The sequence below is a fragment of the Nerophis ophidion genome, linkage group LG07, assembly GCF_033978795.1.
Source record: "Nerophis ophidion isolate RoL-2023_Sa linkage group LG07, RoL_Noph_v1.0, whole genome shotgun sequence".
Lineage (NCBI taxonomy): Eukaryota > Metazoa > Chordata > Actinopteri > Syngnathiformes > Syngnathidae > Nerophis > Nerophis ophidion.
In genome coordinates, this window is record NC_084617.1 from 53,983,722 (window position 1) to 53,999,952 (window position 16,231).

Below are 16,231 nucleotides of genomic sequence, written 5' to 3' on the forward strand. Positions count from 1 at the left end.
ATTTGCGTTCCAACTTTCTACATAATAATTTCTGAGCTCTAGTTTCTTCTGTAAAATACGGGGTACGCTTTTTTGGAACCTTTTTTAACTTTAGAGGTGCTATGTTATCAATGGTTTCATGCAGGGCGTCGTTAAAGTTGTTAGTGAGGTTATCAATAGAGCCCACATACTTTGGGATTTTAATTGTAAAAATATTTTTATAAACATTTTTTTAATCGATTCTTAAAAACTCAATCGAATTTGAATATGAATAAATACAAATTTATTCAACATCAAATCTCAAAGTTCTACATATACAAAATATTTTTATAAACATTCTTGTGTTTTTAATCTGTTCTTAAAAACTCTGAATTGAATTTGAATCTGAATAAATAAAAATTGAGATTCTGATATGAATCTCAATTTATTCTGCACTCAATACAGCTGTTGATAAAGCTATTCAAAATTGGATACAGGTTGCAAAAAGCTCATTTTGTTCGCCAACATGTACATGCTGTGTATTCTTATGAATTTATTTTTGAAAAATAAAAGGTTTTTTTCTTTAGAAATTGATTGTAAAATGTTTTAAATGTTTTGTTTTTTTCAACTGATTTTTGAAAACGGAATCGATTCAGAATCAGAATAATAATCACAATTCAGATGTGAATATATATTTTTTTCCATTTCTCCTACAACTTTCAATAAATAAGATAAAAACTTTTTACCAAAGCTGTTGGCTGCTGATGTAAATGTGCAGCAACTAATTGCAGCGATTGTCTTTAAAAAAAATTATTTGCAAATGTTTTTAAAATAAATTCTTGATAAGGACTCAATTGAAAATTAAAATGACATAACCGCAATTAGCTTTTTTCAGCACCCCTGGTTTACAACCGTACTACATGGTACTATTTCTGCCATGTAACTATGAATGAATACGACCTAGTAACTTCCTTCACCATGAATGCAGAGTCAAATCAAAACTGACCATTGCCGTAGTGAAGGCAGATTTTTTTTTAGACATATGGATTGATTTGTTGTGGCCTGGTTTATGTGTAATGTTTTCTAACATCAGGAAAACAGCAAATACATGTTTATATAAATTTATTTGAGATAGACCAAGTATGTATAAATATAAAACATACAGTAGTACTGTGTTGTGATTGTAACTGTGTTGTGCAAACCAAACATTTTTTGAGGACAGCTCTAATTTCTCTGGAAAACGTTTGTCGACAGGACTCAGATCTCTGATTACAGTCCTTCACTCCAACCTCAATACAGGATCTTCCCATCATTGAATCACCCGAGTACTTGAACATCTCAGGCCACAGTTTAAGTTGCCTCCAGAGATAACAATTGATAGCAAAATAGGAAACTGAGTAACTAAAAATATGGTGTAAGCACTACTCGGAACTATTGCAGCCATCTGTGACAGATGAGCTGAATAATTTGATCAGGCTTTAATTTATAACAGAACACTGCCATCTTGTGGCCACTTGGCTCATCCACAGTGGATTCCCTCTCAGCCTCATAAAAGAGAGGATGTTTGCAGCTGCTGTGATGTTAGGTCCACGTGTGATAGGTACAGCAGACAAAGTTTAGTGACAACTAACATCTATGATTATGATGCTTCTGAACAGCGATAGAAGTAAACAACACACGCATAAAAGACACAGTGGACTGGAAAAGTCAGAGAGGTGCTGTGGAGGCTGTCCTAAGGCACAGGTTTGGTGTGAAGAGGAGCAGGAGGTCACTGGTGGTGATGCGTGCGGTCGTCTGGTCGTTTGATGTGAATTCTACGCACTCGCTCGATGCGTTCTCGCTCGTCGTCTTCATCCAGGTGATGGGAGCGCCCTGCGGCGCCCCCTGTTGCCTCGAGCAGAGCATTGTCGGGCCCTCTCCCGTCGTGGGATTCATACAGGAGGATGTTGAGGGTCTCCTCATAGATGCGAGCCTCGGGGAACTCCACCTAGTGTACACATGCAGAAGTACACTATCAGTAAAAGGGGCCCCATTTGGCTCATCAGAACAATTATAATAGACCGCTGTGTGGCACTATAAATGTGTTAATTTTAAAACAATACTCCATAAATCTGCATTCTTCCCCTCTTGGATAACCTGCTTGGAATCCGAAGCCTGCTTCAGACCACACCTTCTCTCTTGTGATTAGTCAGGGGTCAAGGACTGGGTTTCAACCCCCCTTAACAGTTTATGTGCAAGTAATTATCAGCAAACAGAAAATAATTGGATATTGAATATAATTGGATGAATATCTGAGAATCCAGTGTCAAACTATGCTTTTGGTAAAGTGATGAGAGCAGAAGAGCAGCAGCGACTGTGAGATAGATCTTTAGCTCCCTAAAATACAGAAGGATCTTCCAATTGCTTGTGTTGCAACAGGTGATTTCATCCCGAAAGTGATAGCAGTTGTGCAGCAAGCAACGCACGCACTGAGTACACAAGGGGCCTAGATATTCCTGCAAAAAGTAGATATGACCAAAAAAACTATCTATGCAATGGAATAGATCCCTACACTTTATATAAAAAAATGATTAGTTGAGTGATGAAGGATCTTTAGTCAGTGGAGTTCCCAGACAAATTGAACTATCATGTGCTCCAGACGGCATTCTACACGACAAAACCGATGGACACTTGGAAAAACATGGAGGTCTACAAGTTCTTTGTGTGTGGCTGGGTCAAGGAAATTGGTATCAGGACTATAAATATGCATCGTTTTTGTTCCGGGTAAGGTTACATTTCATGATTTAACTTTGTGTTTCCTGTCATGTTTTTTGCCTGCCTTTGTTGTTGCACGCTCCGTTTACGAGTACGCATGTTTTTCTCTCTTTTTCAAATTCTAACTATAGATGTCAACATTGTGTATGTGCTGAAAGATTCATTTATGAACTCAATTTGACGTTTTGGGCCTGTGTTCTATCCTTGTGTTGCTAACTCAAGGATGCTTGCAAGCTGCTCTTTTGATTTTGTTCAGTCTTACATGTTTAAGTTGATGATTACTATAATAACAAAGTTCCTCAATGTCCGATAGAAGGAACAAAATAAATAATTTAAATGGTAAATGGGTTATACTTGTAGAGCGCTTTTCTACCTTCAGGGTACTCAAAACGCTTTAACATTATTTCCACATTCACCCATTCACACACTACTGGCGGGAGTTGCCATGGAAGGCCCTAACCACGACCCATCAGGAGCAAGGGTGAAGTGTGTTGCTCAAAAACACAACGGACGTGACTAGGTTGGTAGAAGCTGGGGATCGAACCAGGAACCCTCAGATTGCTGGCACAGCCGCTGTCCCAACCACACCATGCCATCAAAGACAGAAATGTTTTAGCTACACATGCTCATTCACAAAATATACTTACAAAATCAGCATACAACTCAGCCTCTCCAGCCGAAACAAGCAAGCCCCCAAAATGGCCCTAACTATCTGAACTCTGAACACACTGGACTGTCCCTTGTCCAATAAAGAAGATAAAGACTTCCTTAATGAGATCATTCTTGCTCTTGAGTGACCGGCAGAAGCATTTACTGGAGACCAACGCTGTAACATTTACCTGTGACCTGTTTCCTTGACTGTTCAACAAAAGAATGCAGTAGACTCTAACTGTAAAACTATTGCAATTTTACCGCTGTTTATCGTTACAAACGATTACCTCTACACCCATGACTGTAATCCAGCCCACCTGGAGAACACCATAATCAAATTTGCCGATGACACAACGGTGGTGGGTCCCATTACAGGGGGGATGAGTCTGCATACAGAGATGAGGTACTGAAACTATCAGCGTGGTGTTCAGTGAATAATTTGGCACTGAACACCACAAAAACCAAGGAACTAATCTTTGACTTCATGAAAAATACTGCAGACCTCGGCCCCCTCTACATCAACAGCGAGGAGATGAAGAGAGACCTCTCTTGGACCCAAAATACAACTGCGGTCATCCGGAAGGCCCAGCGGAGACTCCACTTCCTGAGGGTGCTGAGGAAGAACAGACTGGAGAGGCAGCTGATGGTGACCTTCTATCTCTCGGCTGTCGAGAGCCTGCTGACGTACTGCATAACAGTATGATACGCCAGCTGCACTGAAGCAGACAAACAGGCAATTCAGAGGGTCACAAAGTCTGCACAAAATATCATCGGCTGCCCCCTGCCCTCCCTGAAGGATTTAAGCAACTCCCGTTGCCTCAACAAAGCAAAAAGCATCACCAAGGACAGTACACAGCCTGGCTTCCACCTGTTCGACCTGCTACCATCGGGGAGGCGCTACAGGTGCATCAGAGCCAGAACAAACAGGCTGAGAGACAGTTTCTTTCCCAGAGCTGTCACCATCTTGAACTCTAACTTATAATAATAATTCATGACTATACAATATTCTACCCCAATACATCCGTGCAATACATCCGACACTGATTGTTATTTATTACTCCGGGACTCTAGTTTTGTTCTGTATATTGTACAGTGTTTTGTATTTCTACAGTGTTTTGTATATTGTACAGTATTGCTTATTATTTTTATTGGATAGCAGTCTGTTTATTTCAATTGTTAGTTTTTCCTTTATTACCTCTTGTGTTATTTATTTTTACCCAATATTTGTTCCCACTACCACACTTTAAAATGGAGTCCTTAATCTTGTTATATTAGATTAGATTAGATTAGATAGTACTTTATTTATTCCGTCAGGAGAGTTCCTTCAGGAAAATTATGCAAATATAATGACAATAAAGTCCATTCTATTCTATTCTATTCTATTCTATTCTACAACACAGATGGGGAAATGCACTTTGGGCCCCAAGAAAAAAATGCGGACCAGAGATATAGAAAAATTATTAGATCAACTCACCTTTGTCTGCTTTTTTTCGGTGGCATAAACGATGGAGGTGCAACACACTTCAGCGATCTTCCGCCCCTGTCCGTAAAAGGACCAGCAGCAGATCTCATCCCCAATTACATCTTTGATGAAGAGCACGCGGCCATTGAAACGCAGAGACAGCTTGTCAAATAGCTCGATATTTTTCAGCATGTTGTCATCGGAATTGCTGAGGGAAAAGCAAAAAATATCAATTATGTTGATATTTTGGATCATTACTTGAGTATTAGCTCTTTAGGAGATCTGAGGCGGACTCACCTGGTGTACGAATACTTGTTATTGCTTCTGTTATACAGCAGTTTAACTGTAGGCTATAAACACACAATAACACATTTAAAGTTATTTGATTGAATTTATTGCTCAGTGTCAGTTATGCAACACACCTTATTTGCAGTGGCTATAAGCTTCTGCTCCTCCTTTGATGATGTCATCAGAGGCACCTTACATAGAGGTTCATATGTTTCTTTGTTCTGCAGGGCAACAGATTTTTAACAAACACAAAATACAAGCGAATACACTTCAACAAAAAGTGCTGCCTTTTGTATGATGGCATTACCTGCAGGGCAGCTGTGCATTCATCAGCGAGGCCTTGGACAAGGTAATACTTGGCTTCTGCAAGCAGCTCCTCGGTTTCCCGTCGGCTGTCTGGCAAGGGCACGGCTCCATCTCTTAGGTAGTTCAAGATTGTTCCGAAATGTTTGCCACAGCGATCAATCAAAATCCAACCTTTACGGGGGGGGGGGGCAAAAAAGATGCCTCTTACAATCTATGTAATATATAGTGATCTCTCGGTTGCCATATTGGTTTCGTAACTACTCACTCACATCTGTGAATGTGAGTGTGAATGTTGTCTGTCTATCTGTGTTGGCCCTGCGATGAGGTGGCGACTTGTCCAGGGTGTACCCCGCCTTCCGCCCGATTGTAGCTGAGATAGGCGCCAGCGCCCCCCGCGACCCCACAAGGGAATAAGCGGTAGAAAATGGACCCTTTTTGCTATGAAAACCTATTTTAAAATATCTTTAAAGGACTGCACATTTATTTACAAACAACAGTAAAATAATATGTAAATTACATTAGGTCTGTCATGGGATTATGTTTCTTCTAAACACAATCACATTTTAAAATTCAGACTAATCATGGTCAATCACAGGTGATTACTCGCTTGCATAACTGAAATTTGCTTAAGAAACGATTCCAATATTTGTAAACAAATGCAATTTTACTGTCAGAATGTCATCCAGAAACGTTTTTAAACGTTTTATTTGAATGCATGTCATTTCTTTGCAGAAAATTTGGTAACAGTTTTATTTAAAGTTTTTTCATGCTGTATTTTGGAGTGTAATTTGCCAGCGTGCACACCAGGCAGAGTCTCTTCAGTCATTTTAGCACTGATTTATGCACTGATCACAGACCATATAGTAGTTAAAAAGCATGATTATTTTAAGTGTGTACATATTTTTGGGGGGATTAATCACAAAAAATGTGTTTATTCTGACAGCCCTAAATTACATATATGGCACCACTGTGCACCAAATCCTGCAATTCTTCCGTCCAGTGTTGCAGTCACATTCTGAGGAAATCATTTTAAACAATTAATCACAAGTATTAGTGACATACTTATTTCAAACAGTGTTGATCCTACTTATGTATATGTATTAAAGAAATGCTGGATTTTGACTTGGGGTTATAGAAATAATATGTGAATCTATCACAACACTTTTACGATATGTCATTCATTTTGCTTCTTTTTGAAACACACCATCAACATCTTCTCCATATTTTCATGGATAAATGCCCACTGTTTATAAATGATTTAAAAACGTCCTTTGCTGGTGTTAGACTCATTCTGCTTCAGTATGGCGCGGACAAGCGGTACTACGCTCTAACGGCTTCACCAAGTTTGCTCACGTCATGATTTTGGTGATTTCTCTCTTTAATTTAAGGAATAACCTTCACTTCTTATTGGCACTGTCCTCTTATTCTTGCAAAAATAAAATTATGTTCATCTCTAGCTACAAGGTCGACTCCTACAGGGTTTACTGTGGCATTTGCTACAACAAGCGGTGGGGAAGCTTGTAACCCAAATATTGCTTCCAATCTGAAGCATAATAATTAGCCGAGAGACAGTTTTTTTTTATTTACAGAAAGAAGCCCATCATACATTGGGGATTAGTGGCTAAGTATTTAATGAGCAGCTCACCTTCACTGTCAGTGAGGACCTCCATCCTGCCACTGAACATGGCCTTGAGCATTGTGTCCTGCTTGGTCAGGGTCTGCATTGTAGTGTAGTACAGAGCCCCACCCACATTTAACTTCACGTATTTTGAGCTGGGACTGGAACCTTTAAAGGATGTGGTCCGGGTTGTAGCTGCCGGCACTGCCGAACTCACGGCACTCTCTCCTGACATCTCTTCCTAGAACACAAGAAGACAGAACAATCCGTCAGAGCAACTTAACGGTTTGCGCTTATAAAAACAAATGGCTTTACATGTATCTTTATTATATTAAAACATACATTGATGATGGCCTTTCAAATTAACTTTCCTCTTTGGGGCATTTACTCCCATTTCCTTATTCAAAAATAAAAGTAATTATAAATTTTTCACAGCTACAGTATCATTTCAGTAGAAAAGAAAAGCTACCTCACTAATAAATCAGCGTATTGTAGTAAATATAAGAATTCAATCAATGCTGCGTTCCATTTGTACTTGGCAATCTTGAGTTGGCTTGCAAATATGGATGCTCTGACTGTAAAAAATGTTCGAAGCTCCTGTAATATCAATGTTTTTGTTGCACTAAATCAGTTGTATACATTTGTATTGTTGGAAGTGTATATGTATATATGGCAATGTTACTGTAGTGTAAATGCTCTTTTTCCATGTGGAATATGCTTACTACATTGCCAACAATAATTTGCGTTTCCTCTTCATGCACCATGTTTGAAGGTTGCCGAAAGAGCGCATATTTGTCCAGAAGTTATTTATATTCAGACAAGGGAAGTGCAACAATAGCTTTCACGGATGTGGCCATCTTGATTTCCGACCTCGTAAACAGAACGCTCATAACTCTGCTGTGACAAGGGCTGCAGCAATCAATTAGCTTAGTAATCAAATTGTTTTGTTTGATTAATGGCATTAACCTCTTGCATTGTACAAAGAGAGCACAGTACCAAGTCAAATTTATTGTGTGTTATATACTTGACCAATAAAAATGAGTCTGATAAAACACACATTTGCCTCAACACATATTTTAGGGAACAGAGAATAAATATAAATGTTTTCTTCCTGCCATAACCATAATTCTTTTTTTCTAATGTACACACATCATCAACATTGATATTGCATTTTTTAATAACTTACCCAATTTTCCGCACTATAAAAGGCGCACCGGATAATAAGGCGCACCTTCAATAAATGGCCTATTTTAAAACTTTGTTCATATATAAGGCGCACCGCATTATAAGGCACATAGAATAGACGCTATAGTAGAGGCTGGGGTTACATTATGCATCCTTTAGATGGAGCTGGGATAAAGGGAATGTCAACAAAACAGTCAGATAGGTCAGTCAAACTTTATTAATAGATTACAAACCAGTGTTCTGACAACTCTGTTCACTCCCAAAATTAATAAACAGCTGATTTATTATTTTCCCCGATTCAATAAACATGTAAAAAACAGTCTGATACTGTTACGGTAAATCAAACGTTAGTCCAATCAAAATATAGTAACATTTGAAATAGTGCAAAGTATTAATATATCAATAACTCAACATTGCTCAAACGATAATGTCACACAACACAACACACAAAATAAACAAGTAAAGCTCACTTTATTAAGTTACTCCTCATCCATGAATCCCTCGAATTCTTCTTCTTCAGTGTCCGAATTAAACAGTTAGGCGAATACGGCATCCAACATGCCTGGCTCCGTCTCGTCGAAGTAGTCATTAACGAGTCAGTGTCGCTGCTGTTAATGTTAAATTTTCTCGCTGCTGCTCTATTTCCGTGTTCTACTGTGTGACTGATCGCCTTGAGTTTAATCTCTGCGTCGTAAGCGTGTCCCTTAATAGGAGCCATTTTGGGGTCTTTACATAAACACACAGAAACGGCACGCCTCCCGCAGTCATATATCCCAGCATGCACCAAGCGCTTCTTCTATGGGGGAAAATGAAGTCGCCGGCTGTTTACCGTAGAAGAAGAGGGGGGCTGACGCCTATCTCAGCTAAGTAAAATAATAAACTCTCTACTGTTCACCGACAAATGGATCACTGCACTCAGACATCACCACATACATTTGTACTCCAGTGCAGCAGAAACTATGTTCAGTTTGTCTACTTACTTAAAGTTCCAGGCACTCCACGCAGTCTGAATTTAAACGATGAGTCAAAGCAACATATTATAAATCAAAGCTTTATTATAATCACATTAGGGAGTTCCCCTTGATTGGCAAGATACCTGTGGTGGTGGGGGCGGGGTTTACATGACATCATCTTACAGTTAGTATAATTTGCATCCTATGGTACATATATTATCTTTAAAAAGGCTAAAAAATATATATTAATTTATTTAAAAACTAATTTGTGTTATTAAATTATTATTAAGACATATTTTGTGTTGGTCTATTTTCCTATTGTTGCTGCTTATTGTACAACGTACTTTGATAAGATTTGTTCTAGTTTCGAGAGACTTCTTCAATCATGTGACTTTTTCATAATTAAAAACAACTAGCAACAAATCTTGCATCTTTTTCTAGTGTTATTTGAGACTGTACTCGTGTTTAGAGACTCTTTACTTCTGTCGCTCCATGTCCGCGACAAACAGCGAACGCCTCACACCACACTTGCTTCGCGCTGCTGCGAGCCTTTCTCGCCTTAAAAGCCGCAACTGTCGTCTTAATATTTGCACATTGCTCATTTTGTAGATCGCTGTCCACAAGTGTATCTCGGATGTATTAAACTACATCCACATCGCACACATGCTGCCTCCTCTTCAGACAATCCTGTGCCAATTTCATCACAATATCCGGTTTCGGCAGTGCTGTAACGGTGGTCAAAGTCTTTGTTTTCGCGGCCGAATTTTCGGTGCATCACCAGTCAATTGTGCACAAATAATAGACTATATATATCCAATCATACTGTAACAATCTGCTGGTGTCAATGTTTATGTTCAGGGGTAAATGATGTTAAATCTTCACATGATCATGAACACACCTTGCATAAAAGGGGATTGGCGAAGGAAGTGTTGTGTGTCTGGGAGTGAAGCATGTAGTCGGACGTGTGCGCGCGGGATGGAATGCATGTTGGAATTGGCAATGATTCGATGCACTTCAGAATTTCTGGTTGCTGATATGATTTAAAAACAATATTATTTTTTTAGAACGATACAATCTGAAAGGATTCAGTGAGCTGAAATCGATTCAGTAACTTTTTAGCAAAAAAAAGAATCCAGTGGGACTGTGAAATAAACACTGGATACTTTTGAAACTACATGCTTCTACATGCTTCTGGGAGTGAAGCATGTAGTCGGACCTGTGCGCGCGGGATGGAATGCATGTTGGAATTGGCAATGATTCGATGCACTTCAGAATTTCTGGTTGCTGATATGATTTAAAAACAATATTATTGTTTTAGAACGATACAATCTGAAAGGATTCAGTGAGCTGAAATCGATTCAGTAACTTTTTAGCAAAAAAAAGAATCCAGTGGGACTGTGAAATAAACACTGGATACTTTTGAAACTACAGGTGAAGCTTTGTATTTTCCTGTTATTTCTTGTAAGGGAATTAGATATAAATGAACTATGGATAGAAACAAGCATTTAAACAACAATTAATGGCCGAAACATTCAAAATGCATCAGTTAATCAATCATCTTCAATATTCAATAAATGTTCAATAAGAGTACAGTAACCAATATTTTAACAGTAGAATTACCTGCTACTTCTGCTTTTGTTTTTCAACATAAAATAATACAATAACAAGATAAAAAATAAAGTGCAACCAACATCTCTTCAGGTTGAATCAACAGACAACAGCTAGTTAAATTAATACAAAAAATTAAGTGCAACCAAATTTTTCCAAGTTAAATGATCAGTGGGTTGACCTGCTACTAATATTATTTTAATAATTAGCTACGATAGCAAGGAAAAGTCACAACAAATGCAAAATCCACGACTCTTTAACATACACACATAACGCAACAAAAATACATATACCAAACATAAGTGACAGCGGACAAGTTTCCGCGGCCCACTGACTTCCTGACACGGAAAGTTGGAAACGGTGTAATAAACAATGTTGGAAAAGTGAAGTGTGACCACATTTTCAGTCATAAATGTTTTTTTTGACTTTTAAGTGATACTACTATTTTATGTTCAGGAAGTCTTTGCGTCACTGCTGTCACTTCCGTCATGTCTGTTGTATCCTGTGTGGTTTAAAGTTGTGTTGCGGCTTTATATTAGTGTGTATTATTGGGGCTTTTGCAATCAAACTGCTGTCGTGTTGTAATTTATGATATTGCCATGTTGCGTTTTCATTTGTTGTGAACTTTCTCAGCCACCGTAGCTATCCGCTATCCTTGTTTTTCAGACTGATGGCAATGACAACACAGACAGGCAGACAGACTTGAATAACGTGTAACGTCCTTATCATTAAAAGTGTTAAACTTCATATAAATTCTGCTGTTCATAGACCCAATGTTTTCCTTATTCTTGTATTGATAAAACTGATTGATTTCCTTTTAAAACGATCTTGGATCGATACCCATCTTCCAGTAGGGCAAACTTGCTGAGCAGCGATCGATGGAGTTGAATCTAAGGAATATAAAACAATATATCGAATAATCGTTATACCCCTCGTGCCGACCAACTTACCATGAATTGATTTACGTGGACCCCGACTTAAAAAAGTTGAAAAACTTATTCGGGTGTTACCATATAGTGGTCAATTGTATGGAATATTTACTGTACTGTGTAATCTACTAATACAAGTTTCAATCAATCAATCAATTAACCAATCAATAAAAACTGTTCGAGAAAGAAATACACCCAACAGTCTAGATCAGGGGTCGGCAACCTAAAATGTTGAAAGAGCCATATTGAACCACAATTACGAAAACAAATATGTCTGGAGCCGCAAAAAAATAAAAGCCATATTACATACAGATAGTGTATCATGAGATTGAATTAAGAGGACTTAGAGGAGACCAAATGAGCTCAAATATAGCTACAAATGAGGCATAATGATGCAATATGTACAAATAGCTACCCTAACTAGCATGTTAGCATCGATTAGCTTGCAGTCATGCAGTGACCAAAATCCAAATATGTTTGATTATCACTCCACACAAGTCAATAACATCAACAAAACTCACCTTTGTGCATTCATGGACAGCGTTAAAAGTTTGGTGGACAAAATGAGACAGGAAAAGAAGTGGCATAAAACATGTCTTAGAAATTCAGAGAAAGTTATACATGTAAACAAACTACGGTGAGTTCAAGGACCGCCAAAATTATTAGGACAAAACAGCACTCGAATCAGTGAAGCATGTTTAATACAGTGTACTTTATAACAATTAGGGAGGTTTGTGTCATTTTTCTCCTCCTACAGAAACCATATTAAAACAACAAATATATTTTTTATTTTCCCTCATCTTTTTCCATTTTTCATATATTTTTTAAAAAGCTCCAGAGCGGCTCTAGAGCCGCAGGTTGCCGACCCCCGGTCTAGATTTTGTTTAACTTTTTTCCCTATTGAGAGTTTGTCGGCCTGCCTTTGACAGAGCGCTTGCTGGGGTGTGGTTCACTGAGATGTCTTTGTCATAAGAGGAGCTCAATTTGTAAAGTGCACTAAAATGTTGTGAATTGGCACAATAGAAATAAAAATAACTTCACTTGAGCTGACCCCCAGTGGTTTACATTACTAACTTGATGAATTTGGCAGAGGACAGAATAAAAATACTCAAGTAATGAATATATATAATAAAATGTAGTGTAATAAGATGTCACCTGACACATTTGGTAATTCTGTTAATCACGTGTTTGCTGTGACTAATTATATACATTTGGCAAAACTCTCGTCACTTTTGTTCCAGTTTCCTCTAACGTTTCTTTCTTTATTCGCGTTTACACGAAATTATTTCAAATAAGCTACCACTTCTTTTTATCAGACATGAAATGTGACTTGGACTGGTTTTTTTAGTGCGTATGTTAGAAACAATCAGAACAAGGAGTAATAAAGACTGAAAGCAGGCACGTCGAGCGCGCTAGCTTGTAGCTACTTAATCATTATTTGTGTACTCATACATCAGCCAAATTACATATTTACAACAAAAATGAAGAGTACTTTCTCCACATGAAATTAGCCATGGATTTTGTGAAGAGGTTTGAATAGAAAAAAAGATGATAATTACCATAGAACCCACAGCAGACTTCGTAATTGTAGCTTGCTAACGTAAGTCAGCTAACACCTACTTCCTTCCGGTCCATGGCTACGCAGTTTTAGAGAATGACGTCATCCTCACATCACTCCTTAAAGAGACAGTACATTATTTTGCTTTCGAACGTAAGTAGGTTTCATAGTAATGATAACTGTCCATTCGGTGCATATTGAAATAGGACTATTAATTTCTACTGCTTTATTTCTTAGACATTTACAGAAAATATGAACGTTTTATACATACTAAAGGACAATACATTCCTCGAACTATGTGTTATAAAATACACAACTACTATTAACAACAAAGGCAGGAATAACAAGAGCAATGGATAACGGTAGATAATACTTACGATGGTTCAGCACAGACCCAGTTCTGCCTTCTTAAGTACAGGTTAGATGTTAAAGCATAGCTGTCTTTCATACATTTTAAAGATAATAACACACACAAAACCTCCGTATGAAAAACATGCATTTTTTCCCTTTTAAACATTTAGTTTAGTGTAAAAATATTGTCCAATAATTGTAATAAATCTAATACATAAGGGTTCTCATTATTATTCCAAATAAAAGCGTTCCAATAGACGGTTCAAACAATACCGGGAAATTTTTACATTTGGAATTAATTTGTAATAAATATTGTCTACCCTTCAGATCAGTAGTATTGTAGTGACGTAATGTTTAGTCTATATTTAGTACCCATTGATGGAACAATAGTAACCTTATTTAACCCTTTTAACATTTACTTAAGTATTATAAATGTATTGACTATCTTTATTTTTATGTTTAGCCACCTGATGGTGCTATTTCTTTACCATTCAAAGCATGCAGTTACTTTAAATTTTACATTTTACACTGTTTTCTGTAACTTGCTTTGCTCCTGAAGTGAAACATGCACGTCTCTGTTGCTGTGTGAAATGGTCTATATTTATATGTTCAAAAAGGATATTGGTGTAATTTTACTTTAGCTTTTAATTGGGGGGAAAAAACAGTGGAACTAAGTAAACAGTCTGGTCTGTGATTTAAATGATTAAACTCCACCAAAATAGTTCATATAAGACTGGTTGGATTAGTTATTTCACAATTTCTGTCGTAAAATGGTAAAGTACGACTAAAATTTAAGCAATTAAGTGTTGAATAATAATGCGTTAAATCATGATCATATCTGAAAATAAACTTGATACCTAGTCCTGATTTATATATATATATGTATGTATACATATATATATATATATATATATATATATATATATATATATATATATATATATATATATATATATATATCCATCCATCCATCCATCCATCATCTTCCGCTTATCCGAGGTCGGGTCGCGGGGGCAACAGCCTAAGCAGGGAAACCCAGACTTCCCTCTCCCCAGCCACTTCGTCTAGCTCTTCCCGGGGATCCCGAGGCGTTCCCAGGCCAGCCGGGAGACATAGTCTTCCCAACATGTCGTGGGTCATACCCGTGGCCTCCTACCGGTTGGACGTGCTCTAAACACCTCCCTAGGGAGGCGTTCGGGTGGCATCCTGACCAGATGCCCGAACCACCTCATCTGGCTCCTCTCGATGTGAAGGAGCAGCGGCTTTACTTTGAGTCCCTCCTGGATGGCAGAACTTCTTACCCTATCTCTAAGGGAGAGCCCCGCACCACGGCGGAGGAAACTCATTTCGGCCGCTTGTACCCGTGATCTTATCCTTTCGGTCATGACCCAAAGCTCATGACCATAGGTGAGGATGGGAACGTAGATCGACCGGTAAATTGAGAGCTTTGCCTTCCGGCTCAGCTCCTTCTTCACCACAAAGGATCGGTACAACGTCCGCATTACTGAAGACACCGCACCGATCCGCCTGTCGATCTCACGATCCACTCTTCCCTCACTCGTGAAAAAGACTCCTAGGTACTTGAACTCCTCCACTTGGGGCCGGGTCTCCTCCCTAACCCGTAGATGGCATTCCACCCTTTTCCGGGCGAGAACCATGGACTCGGACTTGTAGGTGCTGATTCTCATTCCGGTCGCTTCACACTCGGCTGCGAACCAATCCAGCGAGAGCTGAAGATCCCGGTCAGATGAAGCCATCAGGACCACATCAAGCAGAGACCTAATCCTGCGGTTACCAAACCGGAACCCCTCAACACCTTGACTGCGCCTAGAAATTCTGTCCATAAAAGTTATGAACAGAATCGGTGACAAAGGACAGCCTTGGCGGAGTCCAACCCTCACTGGAAATGTGTTCGACTTACTGCCGGCAATGCGGACCAAGCTCTGGCACTGATCGTACAGGGAACGGACCGCCACAATAAGACAGTCCGATACCCCATACTCTCTGAGCACTCCCCACAGGACTTCCCGAGGGACACGGTCGAATGCCTTCTCCAAGTCCACAAAGCACATGTAGACTGGTTGGGCAAACTCCCATGCACCCTCAAGAACCCCGCCGAGAGCACAGAGCTGGTCCACAGCTCCACGACCAGGACGAAAACCACATTGTCCCTCCCGAATCCGAGGTTCGACTATCCGGCATAGCCTCCTCTCCAGTACACCTGAATAAACCTTACCGGGAAGGCTGAGGAGTGTGATCCCACAATAGTTGGAACACACCCTCCGGTCCCCCTTCTTAAAGAGAGGAACCACCACCCCGGTCTGCCAATCCAGAGGTACCGCCCCCGATGTCCACGCGATGCTGCAAAGTCTTGTCAACCAAGACAGCCCCACAGCATCCAGAGCCTTAAGGAACTCCGGGCGGGTCTCGTCCACCCCTGGGGCCTTGCCACCGAGGAGCTTTTTAACTACCTCAGCGACCTCAGCCCCAGAAATAGGAGAGTCCACCACAGATTCCCCAGGCACTGCTTCTTCATAGGAAGACGTGTTGGTGGGATTGAGGAGGTCTTCGAAGTATTCCTTCCACCTATCCACAACATCCGCAGTTCAG

The 16,231-nt window shown here is 39.3% G+C and overlaps 1 protein-coding gene across 1 annotated transcript; it reads right to left on the minus strand.

The window, feature by feature from the left end:
* Positions 1-1,065: 1,065 nt before the first annotated feature.
* On the minus strand, positions 1,066-13,402 carry kctd10 (potassium channel tetramerization domain containing 10). The gene is made up of 7 exons (XM_061906504.1): positions 13,272-13,402; positions 7,065-7,278; positions 5,421-5,590; positions 5,248-5,334; positions 5,123-5,175; positions 4,838-5,033; positions 1,066-1,945 (listed from the first exon to the last, which is right to left on the minus strand). Exons 1-7 carry the CDS (start codon positions 13,272-13,274, stop codon positions 1,727-1,729), a joined length of 942 nt encoding a protein of 313 aa, XP_061762488.1. The 5' UTR covers positions 13,275-13,402; the 3' UTR covers positions 1,066-1,726.
* Positions 13,403-16,231: the final 2,829 nt, after the last annotated feature.